The sequence below is a fragment of the Onychostruthus taczanowskii genome, unplaced genomic scaffold (assembly GCF_017590055.1).
Source record: "Onychostruthus taczanowskii isolate IOZ18803 unplaced genomic scaffold, ASM1759005v1 scaffold2, whole genome shotgun sequence".
Taxonomy (NCBI): domain Eukaryota; kingdom Metazoa; phylum Chordata; class Aves; order Passeriformes; family Passeridae; genus Onychostruthus; species Onychostruthus taczanowskii.
Window position 1 is genome coordinate 1304015 of NW_024499239.1, and position 24025 is coordinate 1328039.

A 24025-nucleotide genomic window follows, 5' to 3' on the forward strand; every position below is an offset into this window, starting at 1 on the left:
ACGAAACTGTAGGGGTTTAGTTTCTGATGGTAATCTGAGCTCGCGTAGCCGAAATTCTTGTGGTTTTGGTGGCTATGTTGTCCTGCTTTTGTGAAATCCACAGGGCTAAAGCGTAGCTGTGGTGCTTAAGCCTTTTTTTTTTTCTTCAGCTATACTAAGAGTAAAAACTTACACTTTCATGCTTTGCTTTCTTTGTCTCTTAGGCTAAAAAAATAAACAGTTAAAGTCCTCTTTATGAAATCAATCCTCGATCAAGTGTAACTTTTGATGTATGGTCTCTAAAGCCCCCCACTATGCCAGCAGCTACCGTAGATCATAGCCAAAGAATCTGTGAAGTTTGGGCTTGTAACTTGGATGAAGAGATGAAGAAAATTCGTCAAGTTATACGGAAGTATAACTATGTAGCTATGGTAAGTGGGTGCTTGACGTCTGTCTAGCAAATTACTGCAAAAATCGTGACTTCGGCTGAGGTCAGTAAACTTGCTCATCCTTTAAAATAGAAAGTTAATGTTGAATTAACACTGTATGAACATCTGGATCCTAATCTTTTATCTTTTTAAAAGTTAATTTTGCACACAGTACTCTTCAGCTATGATATGGTTTGAACTATATGGTCGTTGTGTGTTCAGGTTTTAATTCTGCTCTTGCAGGACACAGAATTTCCAGGAGTAGTTGCAAGGCCTATTGGAGAATTCAGAAGCAACGCAGACTATCAGTACCAGCTCTTACGCTGCAATGTCGACTTGCTAAAAATAATTCAGCTAGGACTGACGTTTATGAATGAACAAGGAGAATACCCTCCAGGAACTTCAACTTGGCAATTTAATTTTAAATTTAACTTAACGTAAGTATTCAATTCCTGTGCTGCTAAATGTATGTTTCTGACTTACTGAAAATGTATAAATACTGTAGCAACTTCGTTATCTATCTGACTGTAATACTGGAATACCATACTTATGTAAGGAAAACTTTTGTCAGCCAAACATGCTTTCTTCCCTCATTTCTATGCAGTCTTACTGTTGGTTATTTGGTCAAAAATGCTAAGCAGTTAAAAGAAAAGGTGGAAGGCATTTTCTACTTAGTGCAAGAGTTAGCTCTGTGTTTTCATGTTTAGCATTACAGAGTGCTTCTGCCTTAACTTAGTTTTAACTCCTACTAGTTGTTAAAGAAATCACATATTGTTTCTTTACCTACTTTAAATGGAAAATACCAACACTTGAAGGAAAAAAAAAGTAAACTTAATGGAGTGACTAAAAAAGTATGTCAAATGTTATAATTCTGAATTATTTTGTCTAAAGTGTTGGTTAAAAGGTAAGCTGACTTTTACTGTATTGGGATAATACCAGGGACTTTATTTCAGAATGTGATTTTTATCAGTGATAAAACTTTTTAAGCATAAACCTCACTTTTCAGGGGGATCAAAAGCTTATCTGGTGCTCCAATATATCTTTAGCTGGTGGTCGATGAAGTTACTAGTATCTTGATTTTGTCTTTTCTGAAGTAAACATAATTGGTCTGATAGATTTTCATACGTTGATTATCTACTGAATTGAATATCAGCACAAGCACTTCTCACACATTTAAGCCTTGGGGTTTTTGGCAGTTACAAGTTGAGAACTGGACAACTTTATATACATGAGTTAAATTCACAGCCTACAAAGGAGGTTTAGAGAACAGACCTTTACTTTTTCTGCAGATGAGAAGACTTGTTTTCAAAATAGTTGGGGTTCTTAAGCAGAAAACCGCTGCTGCCTCTCGATCTCTGTGCTCTTTTAAACAAGCAGTGGTGTGGATTGTCACATATCAGTTTGATCTGAGCAATGACATGCTCTATTTAGTTTGTGTGAATTGTATCCCGAAGGAAAAGTAAGCACAGATTAAATGTTTTGGCATCTCTGAACTTACCTGGCCCTATGAATCCGGGATGAAAGTTACCCATTTTCTTAAACGGACAAATGTACTAATCCTACTAATTATGGGAGAAAAAGGAATGAATAACTTCCAAATTGTGATCTATGAAGAAGGGCCTGTGCTACACTTCATTTATTTTCTGAGCTTCAAAGGTCTACTTAGTATCAAACAACTGAAACCAAAAGTAGCTTTCCATCTATTTGTGCCAGATGCTGCAGAGATAAGACAGGTTACTAAGGCAAGTACTGGTAATCACCAAATTACCTTGTTACTAGTTGATGGTGGAGGTTATAGAAAAATATAAACTTGGTAAGTACTGCACAAGAAATTTATATATATATATATATATATATTTATTTTTTTTTTTTAATGTGGATGGACAACTTACTTGTTTTTGTCTGTTTCTAAACATCCTTTTGGGAAGTGGCACTGTGCCAAGTGTTCTCATAAAGCAAAACAGCTGTTTGTTGTTCCTAGAAGGTAATTTTTTTTGTGTGTGTGGTTCCAGCCAGGTGTTGTTTTAGTGTGCTTTTAAAGAGCATTAATATTTCTCTAATCATACTATGCACCTGATTAGTACAGAGCAGCAGCTAGAATGAAACCCCCTTTTTGTTAAATGGTACATTTGTGTTGGATGAGTTCTTTAATGTGCTGTGGAGATAGACAGGTGTTGAGAAGCTGATACCTCAAAGCTGGAGAGCTAATGAACAGGTGTGTGGGAGAGAGGAAAAAAGATGTAACACATCTTGAGGATGTATGTCTATGTTCTAACAAATGATGATTTGCTCTTAGGAATAAAGAATACAGGTCTATGACTGAAGCTAGCAGTCAAGTTTGATGTATTGGTTGTCCTGTCTAGGTTTTCTTGTGTTTTTGTTTTGATTGTTCTTCATTAAAATTTCAAACTGTACACTGAAGAGACTTTGTGAACAGTAAAATGAATTTGATTCTTTAAGTACTTATTTTTTTTTTCTTCATTTAACCATTCCATGTTTTTGTTATGGTGATACAGATAAAACTTAAGGGAGAAAATAAGCTCCAAAGCATGAATTTCAGCATGAAATTCTTAAGACATTGCCAAAAAAAAAAAGTTAGCGTTAAAGGGAATAAACACAGAGGTAGAAGGGGGTCAAAAAAAGGTAGAGGAATTTTTATTTCATCGTCTTAAATTTTAGGTCCAAAATAGGCTTTTAAAGTTGAAACAGATTGTTTAGAAAGAAAGAGTTTAGACAGAAAATGTTAGGATCCCTGAATTCTAAGGCTTTGCTAAATGGAGTAAGTACTCCATTTCCACTTATACTGAAAAAAAAGTTTTTATGAACACATGTCTAAACATTTACATAAGCTTAAATCACAAAAAACTTCTGAGAACTGCAGAACTAATTCAGTACTGGGATCTGGGTTGTATTTCTCATATTTCTGCAATGTAGTGTGTTAGTGTTCAACTGTTACATTTAATTTGTTGCAATTCAAGTGATTTATACATACATTTTGCCAAATAAATTCTATAGATGCAGTTTCATCTGTAGGCTTGCAAAAGGGTGATTATAGGTAACTGGAAGAGGAGCAGGAACTAATTTTTTTATGGAGATGGTAAGAGTGAAGGTTCTGGGAATGATAAAATGATAATGAAGGTTAAAAAAATGATAATGGAGGTTAAAAAAAAAACCTTTGAAAAATGGTTGGTTTTGTAATTAACCTAGAAGAAAGTTAAATTGTTCCTGCTCTGGGCTAAGTCTGTGGAATGAATTGCAAAAAGGAAATGTTACCTCATTGAGGCTTGTAGATTTTGGAAATTTACTTTTCCTCTCTGTTTTTAGAGAAGATATGTATGCTCAGGACTCTATTGAACTGTTGACGACATCTGGTATCCAGTTTAAAAAGCATGAAGAAGAAGGCATTGAGACACAGTACTTTGCAGAACTGCTCATGACGTCAGGAGTTGTATTGTGTGAAGGAGTCAAGTGGCTTTCCTTTCATAGGTAAATTCTTCATGTTAAGTATTTGAGGTTTCAACATCTCATGGGTGTGTTTAAATTCTAGAACTTGGATTTCACATCCCCTGAGTTTAAATGCTGTGTATGTAGCCCATATCTTGGTTGGTAAGACTGAGGAAATATTTCTGCTGTAATACCTCTAAAACCATTTTGTATTGGAAGAATAGAGGGCACAGGGGTTGTACTGGTTTTTTAGCTTTGGTGTTTATGCAGTAACCAGAAAATTGTGAAGCTGAACAACACAAAACTGCTAAACCAGCAGGTGGAGCTGTACACGTGCTAGTTAAAAGCAAACTATTCCTGAGCAATCCTTGAGGATATATTGTCTGTTTCATAGGAGAGAATTATCAGTAAAGAGATCTATAAAGCATTCTTAAATTGGTTGTAAATCTGCTAATCTGGAGAAATTACTCAGCTTGGAAGGAGATCCTTCATCAGCCTTATGCATATATTTTACTGCTTATTCCATCAAGAGAGTCAATTTCTCAAGTAGAAATACAAATGTGAATGCTAAATCTCTGAGTCTGTCATAATACAAAAGATTTTTGAGTGTTAATAAGATTTAACACTTTATAAACATACACAATAGTTGTTTAGCTAACTGCATGCCAGAATTTTTGCAAGCAACAGTGTCTTTAAAGGCTTATTGCTATGTAATTCCCTTGAGTTGGTGTCCTAAATGCTGGTTTCTAAGGAAGTCAGCAAGATAAAGCAAATGAACAAGACTGTAAGCAAACTAGTCTCAGCTAAAACATGTATCTCTCATGTTGTATTGGTGGTTGGTATGTAAATGACGAAATTAGAATAAAAAATTCTTCGTCCCTAAGTATTAATAGCTGGAAAAGACAAAGTCACATGTAATTCGAGAAATATTTATGCAATAAAAACTCAAAAATAAGAATTGTTTTGGCAAGAAATGTTTAACAGTAGAAGAAGGATGCATGTAACACTTTTGCAGAAGTTGTGGTTTTGATTTGTTTTGTACAAAGAAGTGCTACGCTGAGTTTCAAAATCAGAAAGGTTTAAAAGAAAAGACAGTTAAACAAAGAAGGATTCTCTGAGCACAGTTGTCACTTCCATCTTCCACTTAACAGCTGTTTCAACTCACAACAGGACTCTGAAATAATCTTACTCTTGCTATCTTATTTCTAGAGTAGCACCTTGAGGAAGAATACCGTACCAATAATGCCTTAAATTGTGTCAAAATAACTATAAAAGCCAAATTAGAATTAAGTTTTTTTCAGCTTCCTAAACACAGTATTATGGGCTCTTAGGTGTATATTTGTGATTTACATTTGACTACAGTAATATGACTTGGATTGTTCAAGAAAAGGGGAGGCAGGTTATGCATGTAACTCAGCAGAGAGGATGCCATGTAGAAGCAGCTTCAGCCTCAGACTGGTGTTTTTCCAATATTACCTGGTGACTGAGGGCCCAGTGTAAGGTATACCTGCGCAGCTTCCACTCTAGGGCTTCTTTCTGGAGCATAATTATATTTAGTGTGTGTAATTCCTGACTAATTCCTGGTCAAAGTGTAGTGCAAGCCATGTGCAATAATGCCATTCTTTACTGGTGCAGCTTATGAAGGGTTTTTGAAATTGCTTTATTAATAGAAGTCCACTTCATCTTTGCTAAAATGAGTTTCTATTGTGGATTTCACTGGAAGTGTCTTTAGAAATCCTTTTAAGACAGTTGTTCAGCAAATATTTGTCAGACACTGATTATTAGTGTTTAAAGCTTTTGTGCTTTTTCAGACCTTGTTGATATCATCTTGAGCACAAAACCTGGGAGTAAGCAAGTTAAGTTCTGAAGAAACCGAAATTATGCACAGCTGTAAATGAGCATGGGTCATATAAAATGTGCCACAAAGAGTAGTGAACAGCTGTTTCTAAATCACATCTTTGATAGTGATTATGTTCTATCAGTGGAAACTTATGCTCCAGGATGCTCAGCTGAAAATTTGTTCCATTTAGGCTCTCCACGCAGTAGTTCTTTGACAACTGATAAAGCTGTGCTTGGTAGTTGCTGACTCTGCTATTGCCTCTGTTACCTTAAAATGCTTAGAGTACTAATAACTCTTAAAATTTGAGTCCCATAGTAAGTGGGAGAAGGGAATTACCCCTTTCTCACAGTATGAAGATATGGTTTGGTTTTCATTTTCTAGACTTTGATTTCCTTGAACTTTTGTGCAGTTCATTTGCAAGCTCTTCGCTTCTCAAATAGTTCTCTTTGTGTGCTTTTTATCTCCACATTTGATGTAGCTGCCTTGGCATCCTGACATGTTGTCAAATCTCTGGATGTGCAGTTCTGTCAGATATGAGTGAAGAAATATTTGCACTGTCACCAGTTCTTGTGTACAGAAACTTCGTAGACAACTTCCATCAAATCTTGTGTGTGTGCGTGTTAAAATGCATTTGAGTTAATGAGAGAGAAGGTAGAAGCCCTGAATTTGTGATTTTTTTTTTTTATCACAGTCAAGAGAGCTGTGAGTGCTTGACAGTCTAGCAAGTTAGAAAGGAACAGCTCAAATGCTGATTTTGTGGATGTTCAGCTGTCTGCTCTGCTGAAGCTTTGAGTGTCCATTTGTGCACAACCTCCTTTGTCTACCTTTGGAGGGTCTGTGAAAACATGCTTTTTGGAAAAGAAAAACCAGATGTTCTTGGGATACTGCGAAGTTCCAAGCTAATGTGTTTCAGTAATCATTTGTGTCTAACTGATTTTAGTAAAATTTAATCTGTTGGCTCATTTCTGTTAGTGTCATAAAATGAACTAAAGCTTTCTCAGCTCTTGCACGTTTGGATTTATTTCAGAGACTTGGTGATTGAGTAGAATTCATTGTTAATTGGCTATCTGAATTCTATCTTGATAGTAAAGGAAAGAAATAGGAGCATGTTTGATCTCTACTCTTGTCGTTTTGCCTAGAGCTGTCCATATTCAGTGAAAAAACAAAACAAATGTCTGTGCTTGTGTTGTATAGCTCCACAGATTGTGGCTTGCTGTGCTAAGCAATTTCAGGTGATGATATTAGAAATGGTGCAAGGTTTTTCAGGCAAGGAAATCTGTGTGCTTCAGGGTATAAACCAACCACTAATCACTATTAGAGGATTAGAAGAAAACTTTAATGAACAGGTAATTGCTCACCGTGGACTTTCTTAGCCTTCTCTTATTATTCAGCAGTGGCCACTAAAAATTTGTTTTAGGAGATCTATCTTAGTCTTAAATTGGAGTGACAGTTTTTGTGTCTGTTAGCTTGGATATGCCACAATCTTCAAGTGAAAAAAAACGTGTAATTCTCAATCAAAATTGCTATTTTTAATAGCCTGCTCCCTCTTACTATGAATAGTAAAGGAATGTTGACTTTCTTTAGGTACTTCCTTCTTTAAAGAAATTAGAAGTGTTTGAGGGCATCTGTTTTCTATTATTTTATTAATACACATTTTTTGAAGATAAGTCAAAAATTTTTTTGAAGAGGAGTAGCACAAATATGGTTTTTTCCACTTTAATATGACTGTTCCATTTGAGCCTTGAGGATGATCAATGTCACTAATTCATTGAGTTAATAAACTGTAGTCTCTGAAGGAGTAAGTCTCCATAATCCTGAACAGTGTTTTTTGCATCTTTTTGAACAGCCTTTTTTGTTAATGTGGCTTTTTCTCTTCTTCTTCTATAGAGGGCTTTTTGCTGATATGGGCTTTCCCACCACTTCCATCCCCCTTCAAATGATCTAATAAAATTAGACTTCCAAGCTACTGTTTTGCCAAGTTTACTATAGTTTTTACTTTGTAAGAGTCAAATGAAATCCTTCTTTATCTTCGGCTCCTTTGCTCCCTGGCCAGTGGCTGTTGCTGTGGAGATTGGAGGGTGGCCAGCACAGCTTCAAAGTCCCAGATGCAGTGCAGGATTTGTCAACATAAAATTTCTGCTTAAAGCACTGGAAACTCCCGTGGGAGAGCTGCAATAGTCTAGGTATTGTATATCTTGCATTAATGGACTTGTAGTAAACAATCCATTTACCCCCAGTATGTTGAAGGTTTTTCTACCCTCTCTTTATAAACTCATAGTATAAAGATGTCAGAGATAATCTTATTGTATAAAAATGGTTCAAAAAGCAAACATACTTACATTGAGTGTACAAGCTGAAGCTTTTGAGCCTACATCAGAAGTCACCGCTTTTTGTGGATCCTAAATATCTGCAGGATCAGTGGTATAGTGCTCTTAACTGATTTGTCTTTTCTATTGCTTATCTCACAGTTAAACATCCTGGCCAGTATTTATCAAATTGAAAAATTCTTGGTTTTGAGTATGACCCTTGTATAATCAGGAATGAACACAAAGTCTTAAACTGGAAATTTGGATTTTGTGATGGCCACTTGCTCACTTGAATCATCCCTCAGCTCTACGCTAAGGTTCCTTAAATAGCAAAACTGATAAAGCCTTCAGTAGAGGCAGCCCTGTTGTTTGTTATCTTCTTTGTTAGTACAGGCATATTTTAAATTGTATGTCAGTAAAAATCTAGGAACTGATCTGGTTCAATGCAAACTTAATAACATGGAAGAGAAAGTATCACTCCTCCATTTAGTTTCATGCATTAGCAGTCCTGCAAGTACAAGGGATCAGAACAGATGAGTTTCATGGTCAGGTAATGAATAATCTGGTTTGTAATAGTTTGCCGCCTAAGAAAAAGCATAACTTGTCATCACTGCTTTTTGTTACGGAGTTCAGGCCTGCTTTAATACTCGATATCTGTCTTTCCTGTACTTAACCCTCTTGTTTCCTCTCATAACTGTTCGTAAAAGTACATGGTTTCCCCATTACTGCCACGCCTCATTCCTACGTCGTCTTTATTCAATTGAGCTATGGAGGAGGAAGCCTTCCCAAACTCTCCTCTCTACCATGTGCACACTATAATTCCACCGTTTCTTCTAACAAATAAGCACTGCTCAGTTACCTTGCTGCCTCCTGCAGACTTACATGTACACACAAAAATTTTTCCAGCTTACGCTGTCATTGCCTCCAGAAAGAGTAATGGTCTACAAGCTATTAAACTTTGTAGTTGTCTGTGTGCTGATTTAATTGGAAAAGTTGAAAGACAATTCCTCTTCTTTGTTGCTGAGGGTTAGACTTGCCTCCAGGCATAAACATGCATTGGCTCTGGAAACTCATAAATCTTTTGGATTTCAAGAACTGTAGAAGTGTCTGTCTGTCTGTCTCAATTTGTAGTGAGAAACTCCTGTCTGTGTGAAAGAAACCAGCTTAGGAGTCTTTCTAGTGGAAGTCCTTGTTGTCAGATGAAGACCCAGCAGCCTTACCTTATTTTGGGAGTTGGAGAAACTCCTGTAGGCAGTTCTTTTTGCATCTTCACTTGGCCTCTTTCAGACTAAATTAAAATGTTTTCTCTGGAATCTGCAAAGGGGCAGTTTATATTGAAGTTTAGTTTTTTTCATATAAGCTGGTCTTAATTGCATTGAATTTAAGCAGAATATCCAGTCAATGTGCAGTGAAGTCTTGAAGGTTGTTGTTTTTCCTGTCAAAGTGCACTGAAATCTTGAAGTGAGAACGATGCTTCTAAGTCACTTACTTATATTGTTTTTGTTATTAATTTGCAGTGGATATGACTTTGGCTATCTAATCAAGATCCTGACAAACTCCAATTTACCTGAGGAAGAGCTGGACTTCTTTGAGATACTGCGATTGTTTTTCCCTGTCATCTATGATGTAAAATATCTTATGAAGAGTTGCAAAAATCTGAAGGTAAGTAATCTGTTAATAGTTTGGAACAAATTTTGCATTTGGACACAAGAGTATGCCATGCTTAAAAGTACTTTCTCTATTTTTATTGTCTGCTTTTGCTTTTATGGTGCATATTAAGCGTTTGTTGTCTCAAGCTTTATATATTTAATATTAAAGGTATTGTTAGAAGCTGGCAAGAGCACAAATCAATTTTTGTAACTGCTTACCAGTTAAAAATACCATGTTGAAACTATATTTACAATACTTTGTTGATAGATGATAAACCTGTGTTTGGAGTTAATTCTTCTTTAGCCATAAGAATTGATGGGTCTCATATACTCTTACTTCCTCATTGTGCAGTCCACTAAAGAACTGCAATCATCTAGGCTGAGGTAATTTCAAGAAGATGATGTGGAAGTGTCTTGGGAAGAAAAATGAATTGAAGAATGTTTCAGATGGCCCAATAAGCAAAGATAAACAACAACATATGTTCAGGGACAACATGTGACTTCTAGGAAAAAAAAAAGAAAGAACTAGAAACTAATCTCTCATGTCAGGCCAGCGGGCCTAATTGGCTTACTCTATCAGGCATAAAATTTGGATACCTTATTGGACTGGAGAATGAGTGGTAGCTGGAGTTAAGTGTGTGAAGGGGAAGACAGCGAGTGAAAGAAAGATACTAAAGACACTGTTAACAGCTTTACCTGCCAAAGAGCTGTTTAAGAGTATGGACTGCTGCTGGAGTAAGCTGCATCACTCATCTGAGGCAATTGATGATTTGTTGCTTTTATGGAAAGTAATTTAATTCTCTAGGATTTCTTAATGAAAACCTGCAGTAAGAAGAGAACACTTCAAATCCTCACTAAGGAATGGCTTGCCAGTTCATCATGCTGAACTCCTGATTTATGTGCTGTTTATAGTCTGTTTCTTTCTGAGATGAACTAGCAGAGTGTGTCACTTTGAGTAGTAGTCTAGTTTTGTGGAAAGTAAATTGTGTGAATTCTTTGTTAATCTAATGTTGAAAATGTAGATCACCCTTCCAGTTAGTAAGAAAAGTATACTTATCTGTGTTCATATACAATTGTTACTGGTATAATCATCTGGGCAAATGGCTATGTATTAGGGAACATCTTAGAAATGCTTCTTCTCCAAAGAGGCCAGGAGTAAAAATTAAATGCTCCTAAATTTCAGGAGTCTTAAATTAGGGGTGGGGGGAAACCCGCCCTAAAAAGTCCTCACTTTCGCACTCCCAGTGAAGCAAAGTATAGCATCTGGTGCCTATCTGGTGACACACTTCGCAAGAACAGAATGTATATTCCAAATTTAGTGACACAGAATAGGTGACAAATTGATGTTCCATGTCACCATTCAGAGGTGACATTCCCAGTGGGCTTGGGAAAGAGGGTATTGTAGTTTCTGGCATAATTAAGGCATAGTTGTGTGTAACCTGCATTGTTTAGAGACAGTAAGATTTTTTTGGAAGACAAGAAAAGCCTTCACAGGTCTTATTTTGGCAAACCATAAGAACAAGGGTGATTTTTTTTTTTTTTTCAGAGCTGAATATGTAGGTCAGCTTTCCTGCAGTAAATTTTGATCCACTCACCTAATCTGCAGACTGATAGTGACAGCAGGGGAAGGGAAATGGACTATCTTACCCCCCCAAATTTACCAGTGATGAAATGATGGTGGACTTGAACTGTACTGAGAGAAGCTGCCTGAAACAAATTACTAAACATTCAGTGTTGTAACTCTAAAATGCATGTGCTGTTTCCTAATGTGTGTCACCTCTGATCGTTATTAAATTGCAGTGAATTGAACAGCTGTGCAGTTGTCTTTTATTGACTTGTCTAAGTTATTTTTTTGTATGATAGTGATTGATCTGTGGTCCCCCACTCGCTGCCCCCACACACTCAAAAAAGATTCTTGGCATTGGAAAGAGAAATAGGCTTCAGAACTGGAAATCTGTTTGATTTTTTTTTTTTTTTGTGGAATTAAGTACTCTGAATTTACAGTCTCTTATTATGACTTTACTGGCATAAAGATTGAGAATTGACTTGAGATATTAATGTATTACAGGTTAAACTCTTGCTTACAGTCTAAAAGGCTTTTTATGTAGACAATTACAAACCTTTTGATAGTAGTGGCATGCCTAAGTAATTTAGCTTGACAGACCTCGTTGGAAACTTGCTTTTAATTCAGGGTTTTGTACAAAACAATAAGCTCAGTGACTGTGTCATGAAATGGGAGTTTGAAGTAGATTTGCTGTTGACCATCGTGGTGTGACTATGTAAATTATTCTGTGGCCTTTTTCTTGGAAGGCTGATACTCTAAAAATGTGGGAAGAATTTGTCCTTCTCCAAGAGTGAAGCCTACTTATCTGGAGTGCAAAATTCTTACCTGAAAGAGAATCTCAGTAGTCTAATCATTTTCTGTTGTGGTTCCATTCAGGACAGGGTGGATTTTTGCCCCTAGGATGGGGCATGGCTAGGACATGGAGGTTATTCTGTGACACCTCCCATCATTTTCTGGGCATGGGGGAAGGGCTTGCTTCCAGGTCAGGGTAGTGTGGTGGAGAGAGCAATCAGGTGTTTCTGTTGGTGAGCAGTGTTTCTCTTCTTGCACACTCTATCATTAATGTTGCTATTTCTGTTTGATTTCTTATCTCACTGCTGTTTTCCAGTAAATGGCTCATATCTCAGCCTGTGATCTTCACTTTTTGTGCCTCCAGTTCTCCTCTCTAGTCTGCCACGGGAAAGGGTAGGGAGAGGGGTGAGTTGAGTGAATGTAGTTGAGTGAGTGGTTTGAGTGGAAACACGTAACTTGGAGAATACCATTCCTAAACCATGATAGCCTTACTTGGCACCCAGTGTGCAGCATGAAGGATTGAGATCTGTTCAGAATGGACTGGAAACAAATTTCATCTAAGCATTTGTCCTATTAGGTTCAGAGCCAACGGTCACAATGTTGCTTGGTCTATCTGTGCAAGTGTGTTACCTAAGCCTGTATATGTTTCTGTAGATGTACTATGTGCCCATAAGGGTGTTCTTTTTCAGATCAGGATTGCTTTGTTTGCTGTATGTTGATTGTATGAACTGGAGTCGTGTTTATGACCTGATAACATCAAGGGCAATGAGGATCATTTGGGATATTCAGTGTATTCAGTGCTACTCTCCTACACTTACCTTGGGCGCTTCCTCTGGGGGTGCATTCTTAATCATACCTAGTCTGTGGTGAGAACAGGGGAGGATAGCTTTCCCCAGCTTTTCACTACTTTTTTCTCCTTCAGGCCTGTAAGAATAGCTTTTGAGAAGTTTTCATTTCCTTTTGATGTTAAGGAAGACATGTTCTTGCTCCTGTGTCAGCTTTGTCTCAGTCTACATGGTCTACACTGTGTTTTGCGTCAGTACAGTCAATGCTGTGTCTAGAATCAGGACAGAGATTTCTAGGAAGGTTAATCAGATATCTATCTGAGGGAGGTAGCATGGAATGTGGGATAAAATGGACCATTTTTTTTGAAAATTCTCTCCTCCAATGTTTTGATAGTATCACTACGGGACCTTGATAAAGTGACAGAATATCTGCAAGAAGAATGCTGTGGCAGCTCCATAAAGAATCAACTTACTGAAGTGTGCTGGGCCCTGGCTACTCTTTACTGGACACAGTCCAGTGCTAGACAGAACCCGTAGGGGAAGAGGAATAAAGTAGATCAACAGGTGCTGTGACCACTCAAACTGCAGCCGAACTGGAAGAATAACTCATGCCAGTAACAGTCACATTGTCACATTTACACAGAAGAAGAAATCCAGGACCAAATCAGTTTGCATAGTGAGGGATAAAGAGGAAGTAGAGCTCTCACCAAAGGAGGAAGAGGCAGGACCAGAGATAATGAATCAATTCCTGTCCCTGGGTGAGCTAAGTGAAAAGATTCCAGCCACCAGTCATGAAAGCCCCAGATGAGCTGGCTGCTCTGCTGCTGGAATATCATGGCCCACAATATGAAACTAGATGGTAGTGAAGCCAAGCATCTGGTATTTGTGTGGGGATACCATACTGGTGAGTATTTGGGAAGAAGACAGAAACTCCCAGCCTCTGGAAGCAACTCCTGTCAAGTGTGAGAGAAGGGTATTCTCCCATGGATGATCTAGTGGTGTGCCCAAGCAGATATAATACCATGGAAAAAGATACCTGACAGAATTAGGTATCTTTGTGCTGGAGATGATCTGTAAGGATTCAAATAACAGGACGTCTCCTGTATATCCAAATAAGGTCCATTGTACACAATGCATGTGGCAGAAGTTTGTACGGAGTACACCATTGTCATTCACCAGCTCCTTGGCACTGATGTCAATGATAGGAGAGAAAACAGTCCTTCAGATGACAGACTCCAGTAAAAGGAAGATCATCTCTTCCTCCTTACCAACCTGCTTCTTGGTGTGGAAAGACTGTCCAAGACTGCAGACAGATTCAAAAGACTTGAGAAAGCTGGAGAGATGTCCCATGTCCCACCAATATGGACCAGAGTCTTCGCTATTGAGATACAATTAGAGACACTAAGATTTTTTTGGAAGACAAGAAAAGCCTTCACAGGTCTTATTTTGGCAAACCGTAAGCTCTGTGTATCTTTGACGTAGATTACCGCAGGACACAAAAGGGCATCACTGGGCTTTTGGGATAGCTACTGTGGAGACAGAAAATTAAATAGCTGAATAACTTGCTTTGTTTCTCAGAGGACCCTTCTGCTTTGGAACTGTTGAGGGTCAAAGAACAACAGGTACCAATCTCTACCACAGCAGTGCACTGTCGACAAAACTGTTCTGAGCGGGTACTCCATGACCGCCATCCATAAGATTATTCGTGAACTGGAGAGCCAGGGAGTGGTCAGCAAGACCCTCTCACCCTTTAAAAATCCTATATGGCCTATTGACAGTGGACTTTGATGGCCTGATTGAAGTCACACCACCACTATGTGTCACTGTACCAGATAATGTTAGAACTTCAGTATGAACTGGAGTCCAAGGCAGCAAAGTGGCACCACCACTGATATTGCTAATGCATTTTTTCCTCATTCCTTTGGCAGCAGAGTGCAGGCCACAGTCTGCCTTCACCTGGAGGAGCATCCAGTACCCCTGGGACTGACTACCCCAGGAGTGGAAACAAAGCCCCATCATTTGCCATGAACTGATCCAGACTGCAGTGGAAAAGGACGAGGCTCCAGAAGATTTACAGTACATAGATGACATTGTTGTATGGGGGAACATGGCAAAGGAGGTTTTTTGAGAAAGGGGAGAAAATAATCCAGATCATCCTGAAGGCTGGTTTCATCATAAAACAAAGTCAGGTCAAGGGATCTGCCCAGGATATTCAGCTTTTAGGAGGAAAATTACAAGATTGGATGTGGTTAGATTCCAGTTGATGTGGTCAACAACACATGTGACATGATGTGGTAGCTAGATCCTCACCAACCAGCAAGAAAGGAACACAGGCTTTACTAGGTGCTGTGGGTTTTTGGAGGATGCATATCTCAGATTGCAGTAAAATTATAAGTCCTCTTTATCAACTGACCTGGGAGAAGAATGATTTAAAGTGGGGTCCTGAACAACAAGAAGCTTTTGAACAAATCACATGGGAGATTGGTCCAGGAGTTACTGGATGAATAGTCTGGTGGCAAGGTGTGAAGTGTGTGCTCTTCATGGCTGCTGGGGAGAATGGCCTTCCTGGAGCCTCTGTCAGAAGGTACCTGGAGAGACTTGAGGCGGACCTCTGGGTTCTGGAATTGGGGGTGCAAAGGATCTGAGGCCTTCTGTGCCCCAGTTGAAGAAGAGATCCTGGTATTTATGGAGGGGTTTGAGCTGCTGCAGAAGCAACTGGCACCCAAGCACAGCTCCTTTTGGCGCCCCAACTACCATTGCTGGTCTGGGTGTTTGAAGGGAAAGTCCCTTCCACACATCATGCCGCTGGTGTCATGTGGAGTAAGTGGACTGTGCTGATTTCAAAAATAGCCTCTTAGACACCAGGGCCAGAGAGCATGGTATGAAGTGGGTGTATCATATCATGCACCAGCCTCTGGGAAAATTAGATGGTACAATGGATTGTTAAAAACATGGAAAAGAATTGATGGTGCAACTTTCTGACAGTGGGTTCTACATTAAGCAGAGGCCATCTGCTTAGTTAACACCTGAGGTTCCACCATCTGAGCTGGCCTTGCCCAATCAAAACCTCCACGTACCATAGAAGGGGATAAATCCCTGTTGTGCCTTAGGAGCAACATGTTAGAGAAGACAGTTGGGATTAGTCCTGCCTCAAGCAAAGGCAAACCCATCTGTGAGATTGTTCTTGCTCAAGGACCTGGGTACACATTCCCCACAGAGGGGGAAAATATCATGATGTGTACTTCAAGGGGATTTGATTTTTGGGTTAGAACAGTTTGTAATGTTGAATTGTATAATACTGGTGCTGAATGCCACTGCCCCTGGATGCCATAACTACTGTGGCCAATGAATATGGAGTGGTCCACATATACCACTCATGAGCTCCTGACGCAGCTTGCAACAAGCTGACAGCATGCCAGCCCTCCTTCCCTGGAAGACATCTGGGATAAATAAAACCAACAGTAATGGACTAAATTAATACATATCTCAGTGGGAAGGCATTGACTGTAGAAATTATACCTGTACTTGTGTGTGTGGATATATGTATATTGTTGGATGTTACAAGATTTGGACATGACATAGATAGTAGAGAATAAGAGATGGATAATGTCCTGGTTCCAGCCAGGACAGGGTGAACTTTTGCACTAGCCAGGATGGGTTATGGAGGTTATTAACATGGAGGTTATTCTGTGACACGTCATGTAATTTTCTGGGCATGGCGGAAGAGCTCACTTCTGGGTCAGGGTAGTGTGGTGGAGGCAGTGATCAGGTATTCTACTGCTCAAGACAGAATAAAACTAGCAATAGCAGTACTAGGTTTTCTTGTTAGTTTGTAGGTGTTATTTGGGAATGTTATTATTGAAGCTTTCATCTTTTTAAGCAAAAAACCAGGACCCAAACATGTTGCCATAAGATTGACAGGGATTTTAATAATGTTTGATCTGATTTTCAGTTTGGACTCCTTTGTAGCTCCATGAGTTTTGATTTTGACTGTTATGCTTTTGCCTCTTACTGCGTCACTTCCTGTACGTGAAACAGGTTAAGAGTGCACAGGAAGGTGAACTCTAGGCATTCTTTATTTAAAAGCATTGTCTCTGTGCAACGTTTTTGCCTTTCAATGCTTATGGCAGCACTAAAGGTTCTGTCTTTTTCTTTTCTTTTTAATCTTTCTAAGTCTTTAAGAATGTGCATGTGCTTTAGTCTTGCCAGTAGCTTTATAGCTTACTGAATTAAAAAAGTCTTTGCACAATCATGTGGTTACAGCATTAGAAGATTGTGGTTATAGTATTACATGTCTGTCCTTCAGCTGATCAGTGTTATCAGTGTAAAACCAAACTAAATTTTGACAGCTTTGCTCTCACATGTAGAAGCTATTCCTGTTTTGGAGAGGACACTAAAATGATGTTTACTTAGTCACTTTGCAGTTAAGGGGATAATTTTTCATGTAAGCTTATTGAAAAGAAAATTTCCTTCAAAACTGGAGAAGTTTTACCTTTTAGAGAAGATAGATTTGCAGCTTTGGTGTGTTCTCTGCAGCTTTGTAGTCTGTCCTTTTAAAGCATTGTATCAACAGCCATCTTAAAGGAATTGTTAAGTAATGACATCTGGTTACTGGAGAAGCTGGAACATAAGGAGTACTAGTTTTGTTGGTTGCAGATACTACTTCATTTAGTCAATACTGACAGAGAATATTAATACTGTTTGATACAGAAACTTTGATTCTTCTGGTATGCCTTTATCTAGTGTAATGACTGTTTCAGCTACTGTGCAGATATTAAAATATGCCTGAGGTTGTGTGGCCTGTATAGAAGATTTTCCCAAATATAGCTGTTCCATGTTCTAATTTTAACTTTCCAGCATTTAACAAAAATGTTTTGTTTTCCAGGGTGGGTTACAAGAAGTGGCTGAGCAGTTAGAGCTGGAAAGGATAGGACCACAGCATCAGGCAGGATCCGATTCGTTACTCACAGGAATGGCCTTTTTCAAAATGAGAGAAGTAGGTGGACATACTGTTTGTTTTTATTTCCATGATAGTAATGTGTTGTGATAGTCACTTGGAATTGCTGATTCTGATAAGTCTGTGGTATTTTAAGGAAGTCTCTGAAGGGCTTCAGGGGTCAGTCATTCTTGACAAAAATAAGACCACCTGTATTTTTCCCCGAGTAAATGTGAACCAGCCTTACTGACTCCTTGTTTTACTGCTGTGAGTGAATATTTCTTCCCAATTCCAGCCTAGGCCTGACTTCTGGATTTTTTGTGAAGTTTTGTTTTGGGGTGCTTTTTCCCCACCTGTTTTGCAGGCTGCCTTTTTTTAGGTGAGTACTGCAATGATTTATGAACTGCTGAAGCAGACTCCTTTGTGGGTGACTGTACGCAAATCAATTTTTTTTTTTTAGAGCTTTTGCTCAGTGTAATATCCAGCTGGTGTGTACTGCTGCCTGTGGCAGGCTGAGATGTGAGGAAGAGTGTTGATGAACCACTTCTAGCTAAACTTTCAGGCTAGAGTTATATTAAAAAATGACTTCCAGGCTGCTTTGGAGAATTTCCATGCATTTCTTTTTCCTTGCCGTTGAGTGAAGCTTAGTTTAACTAAGGTTCTAAAGGTCAGTTAATTCAAGGTTTACAGCAAGGACAGTCAGGTCTTACAGGCTTCACATTTCCTTGCTACTTGTCTGCATATAACAGGAAAATACTATGATATTTTGCATTAGCAGAACAATCAAATGTTGAACCAGCCTCTTCTGGAAAGCAGTTGCTCTGAACAAATGCCAGTGCATCAGAACATGGCATTCTTTCAGCAATTCAGTGTCATTTACCATGTCAAAACAGATGGCAATATCAAACCTCATCATTTAATCATGTTAAGTACTATATGCTGAAGTCTACCTTCTGGAATCCAGCCTTCTCTATGAAGGAGAAAATGACCACGAGATTGTGACAAATATTAGTGGTACAGCAGCTGAATAATAAAGAGTGATGGTTTAAGCTGGCTTGCTCATCCTAGCACCCCTGTTCTGCTTCTGCTGGAACTGTTGTAGTTGTCAAGCAGGTCATGGGCTACAGATGCAATAAAAAGGATTACGTTTCTGGTATGATCCAAGGCCAGTGCAGCTTCCTGCTGTTTGCCCAGTATTGTGAAACTTCACTCTTGAATTTGAAGATCAAAAGCAAACAAAGTGAAGCATATAATAATCATGCTTAAGATACAGCTTTTCAAGTTATTTTTCTAGAGTAAATGTCCAAACTCATGATAGTTTCTTTAATGAGATGCAGTTTGTGTCAGATGGAAAACTAGCTGGTTGAATTTATTTACTAAAAACTATTACCAGAAGTAGAAATCTCTGAGGGTCTTTCAGTGCAACACACTTGCTTAATTAAGCCAACAGAAGTGGACGGATAATGAATTTTTTCCCCAGTACTTAAATATTCTTTGCAAATACAGCATTTCTGAATAGGAACACTATAGTAAGCAGAGAGAAATACATTTAATGTAGATTTTTAAAGCTTCTCAGCAGAGTTCAGTGTTTAAAAATGTATTTCTGAGTAAAAAGACTTCACTTTATAGTGCTTTTTGAGGCATAGAATTTTGTTACTAATTGCTGTGAAGGAGGTGCAACTTGCTTGCTGGGTCTTGGAGTGCCAGCCAAAAAAGTTACTGATCCTTTTCTTTCCATCAGGAATACTTAAATAATGATACTACAAGAGTAGAGTTGTTATTTTGGGTTTTTCCTATCTGTTTTATGTCATTAAGAACTGCTGGGGGCTGCAAAACTTTTAATTAAAGTCTCTGATTCCTACAGTACAGAATTTTCAATCCTGACTGTGCTGCTAAAAGCAAAGCCTGAAGGGAGAAGTTCTGACCTGTGTAGTCAAACTCAGGTCCCTGTGTTTAGATTCTGTTCCTGCATATTTCTGCCTGTCTTAGATTTCTGGTATTGATGATGACTCAGAATGTGAACCACTGGGGTGTCAGGATTGCTGTGAAGGTTTTAGGGGGAAAAATGTTTGTGTCTGTCTTCTTATTTTTTGCAAGATAATTTGTGATTTTTCTGCTTGAAAACCCATCTGAAAGGCAGAGTATCAGAATATGATGGGCTTTATTTTGCCTTCCACTGAAAGGTTCCATTTGTAATTTAGACTTGTAATAAGTAAATGCAGTCTTGGTACAAAATTTTGCTTTTCTGATTAAATGAAGTCCCCCTCTGTGAGGAGCTGAAAATGCATCTCTGCATTTCTCTAAACCCTGGTTCATCTTCCCCACCCCCAAACCTATATAATATAAATCAGGACGTCTCTATTCCAAGATAGAGTATGGTGAAAATTCCACACTGAGGAGAGGTGAGGGAACAGGCACTGATGATGTGCATATGCCTGTTGTAAGATGCAGCAAAGAAATCAGATGGAGAAATATCTTTGTTGCTCTTGCAGATATGTGAGTGATGACTAATAATACAAAATTGTGAAAACATTGCATTTGGCCATTTAACTGGGAGAGGTGCACAGGAAGACTGATTGTATTTCTTGACAGATTTAAATAATTGTGTCATACAGCACATTGTGATAATGTGTTGAGATTAAGTGTCTTATTATACTAATTATATCATCTTTTGCACCTTGGGATTTGATGTCTTATTTAAAAAGAAAGTAATTTTAAAGCCTTTCTTTCTACAGTTCTGTTGAAACAGAACCTTTTCTTTTGCAGTAATTCATGTCTCTTCACTTTTTAGATGTTCTTTGAAGATCACATTGACGATGCCAAATATTGTGGCCACTTATATGGTCTTGGCTCGGGGTCATCTTATGTACAGAATGGCACAGGAAACGCTTATGAAGAAGAAGCCAACAAACAGTCATGACATGAAATGAAAGGCCGTCTTTTTGACCTCTACATGCTTGTATATAGGTTTTATCTCTGGTTGAACCCCTTGGACAATTAAGGCTTTTTTCCCCCCTTTCTCAGCACACTTTCTTTTCTGCCTTTCTATGTACTAAACTTGACTGTTCCTATCACAGATTTTGATCTTAATATTGATACGTAAAATTTTCTGGGTTACATTTTGGCCTCTTAAAAAGCCCGTTTGTAAAGAAGCATGTATAGGATCAGTGTAGCAGAGAGAAGGGGAAAGTTGAATCATAATGAATATTCTGGTAAACTTGCCTACATCGTTCTTCCAGTTTTTTGTCTTTCCCCTCCCTTCTCTAAATTAATTGGCTCTGATTATAACTAACTTCCCCCTTCATGTCTGTTCTTTCCAGTATGCAGGCGTTTTAGCTATTCAAGATTGTGGACCATCAGATTTGCACTTTAGAGAGCGACTCTGACTCAGATACTCTGTTTTATTTGAAGTTTGTTTTGGTTTTTTCTTTTGCCCTCAGCTAGAAAACAATCATCTGCCAAGTTCAGCAGCTTCAAGCTGTATTTTCTTGGTATCTCAACCCACACAAACGGGACTTATTTGCTGCATAATCTCTGTTTGTTCAAGCAAAACAAACTACTGAAATCATAGTAATTGCTCTTACTTTACTAGTGTTTGGTCATCTTCCAACACATGTCAACTGCTGGTTGGCCTGCTGCTTTAAAACTGCTCTGTGATGGGGGAAAGAGGCTTGAAAAAACAGCTTTACACCCTTCAGGGGAAGAACAGCTATGACTTTAGCCTTTTTGCCATTAAAAAGAGAGTTGAAGGATAATGGAAAAGTAGGAGTCTTGTAATGGCACATTTCCCTTGATTAACCTCGTGGCTTTTATCCTAGTAATGTACACCTCATATATTTTTTATGAAGTCATATTTATTATGTACTTGATTTCATGAGTTTTGTAAGTCGATTTAGTTGAAGATGAACCCCAAAGATCTGAAAAAGACTATTTAATTGAATTATTGAATTAGAAGGACAATTAAATCATGCCTTTTTGTAGTTGTTACAAAGACAGATGTTACAGATATTTGTTGTAAGACAACAAAATATAAATAACTTCCAGCTAATAAAGTTACCTGAGGAGTGTAATGCTAGTTTATTTTTGAGTATATCTTACAATATATTTTAGATATATTGTTTTCAAGGACCCTAAAGTATGTTCTTAACTCTGCATAGCATGTATACAGAGCAGTTGTGCAGGAAGGATTTTTGGTATTGAATAGCTAAATACTAGCCTGGAATGATGGAATGCGTGACATTGTGTGTCTGTGCGTGTGCGCGCGTACGTGTGTTCGACACGGAAATCAATGGCAGAAAAATCTCCAAATGTTCGCCAATTACTCTGTTTTATCTTGTACTTAAAAGCAAAAAATCAAACACCTTTTTCTCATTGAATTATGATGATGTAACTGGGCGGTCCTTTTTAAACAAGTAATTTGCATAACAGAGGGTATTTGTTTTTAAAGCTTTTGTAAATAAAGGCCTAAGAAATGTTTTCTTACATAACAACAGACTGGTGGTTTTGTTGCAAAGTTTTTCCTGGAATGTGATTATTTAGTAAGTTCAGCTCTGTTTTGTTAGGCATGATAGTTCTTTTCTACACGCTGATATAGAGGGATCTAACTCACGCTCCTGACTGATTTCACGTTCAGAGAAAGTTGTGTTCATGGGCTTCCAGTCATTTAATTCCTACTGTCCTAAGTTGGAAGAGGGGTGATTGCAATTTACTTCTGAGGCATCCTAATCCCATTAGTGCTTTTATACCATTATACGAGTCATGATGGTGACTTGTTTTAACTTCCATTTTCTTTGGCTTTAAGATCGTGATAGTGAAAGCAGGATGAATTCTTACTGTGGCCTCCAGGGTTTGCACAGACATGGAATGAAGAGCCCCTGAAGTTTGATGCATTTGCTTTAAAGTTGTAGCTTTGCCTAAAGCATATGGATACAGCTATCTGGTTAACTTGAGCAGAATTACTCTTCGAAGGACTTTAATGGGTTTTTGTTTTGAAGTAGGTTTTTAATCGAGGATCAAAGGAAGTTTTTAGAGCCTTCTGAATGTGTGCCTACAGTAAAAGTTCTAGTGCCGATGGGGATTTGCTTTTGAAGTAACTGCTGAGCATCCCATATGCTGTGCTGTGCTTTTCTTTGCTTCCTGTCATAGAATCATGGAATGGTTTGGGTTGAAAGGAACCTTAAAGATAATCTAGTTCCAAACCCCCTGCCATGGGGAGGGGCACCTTCCACTAGACCAGTATTTGACTTCAAAGAATTCTACTCTTGAGGTTTTTTTCAGTAACAAAAGCATTTCTCAAAAGCCACTGGTCAGAATGAAACAGATTATGCTTTATTCTGTGAGAGAACGCTTGGTCTGATCACTGTCTGTTGAGAGTTGATTGCAACTGGGGAGACATCTGTGCATCATTCATTTCCTTGGCAAAATTAGATTTAGTTTCCATTAAGGAATGTTTTAATTGTGAATTGTAGAGATTATGAAAAAAGTAATTTCTTATGTGTAGGACCATTACATGTAAACTTCAGAGCCTGAAATCTGTTTCCAAAGTGGTCAGCTTTAATTGCTTTTGCAAAAATTAATGTGCAGGCACAGTTCCAGCTGTCTAGACATGCACCTTTTTGTTCAGAGACAAGAATTTTCTTTCTAGGCCTCTGCTTTTCCCAATCCACTGAAAATACACTGTTGTTGAGTAGGTTTGTCAGAAGAAATGCAATATCAAAACCTGTTCTATTTGATCTTTCTATTTTTAATCCACTTGTATTTTTGGCTTCTGGAGTCAGATGAGTGTTCCAGGAACCTTATGTTCTCTGTCACTAGTTTTTTTTTTTTTTTTAATATGTATAATTTTTATTTTAAGCATTTAGTTCCTTTACTCATTGAAATTAGGCAAGAAGCATCCTTGAAGTGGAGGAAAATAGGTCTGGAACACAGAGTATTTAAGGCTTTTTGCCAGGAAACATGAGTTTCCTGATGACCTATAAACTCTTGAAATCCAAGAAATTTCTCTTACCTTATCTGACTGGTTCCTCCATGCTCAAGAATGCTTCATTCCCTTTGAATATCCAAGAAAATAGCAGAAAGCTTGCATTCATGAACAAGGTGCTTCTGATTCAGCTCAAAACACAGAAAGGTGGAAGCAGGACATGTGACATTGTCTGGAATAAGGAAGACTTTTCCTTGGTGAAGGAAGATCAGATTAGGAATGTAAAAACAAACTGGACATACAAAAGTTCTGTTTTAAACTCCCAATTGGTTTTTCAACCTTGAATTAACTAATAACTCACTTAAATAACATGCACTGAAAG

General features: G+C 38.2%; 1 protein-coding gene across 1 annotated transcript; it reads left to right on the top strand.

Moving 5' to 3' along the window:
• Positions 1–175: 175 nt before the first annotated feature.
• CNOT7 (CCR4-NOT transcription complex subunit 7) lies at positions 176–22210 on the top strand. Its single transcript, XM_041402497.1, has 6 exons — positions 176–410; positions 651–844; positions 3732–3893; positions 9515–9659; positions 17673–17783; positions 20515–22210. The coding sequence occupies exons 1-6, from the start codon at positions 294–296 to the stop codon at positions 20641–20643; spliced, it is 858 nt and encodes a 285-aa protein (XP_041258431.1). The 5' UTR covers positions 176–293; the 3' UTR covers positions 20644–22210.
• The last annotated feature ends 1815 nt before the right edge of the window (positions 22211–24025 follow it).

What these genes read in the sequence shown, in the direction of transcription:
- CNOT7 (XM_041402497.1), top strand. Translation starts at nt 294, where the DNA reads ATGCCAGCAGCTACCGTAGATCATAGCCAAAGAATCTGTGAAGTTTGG. An exon ending in AAGTGGCTTTCCTTTCATAG is followed by an intron (nt 3,894 to 9,514) that starts GTAAATTCTTCA and finishes ATTAATTTGCAG; the next exon opens with TGGATATGACTTTGGCTATC. An exon ending in AGAGTTGCAAAAATCTGAAG is followed by an intron (nt 9,660 to 17,672) that starts GTAAGTAATCTG and finishes TTTGTTTTCCAG; the next exon opens with GGTGGGTTACAAGAAGTGGC.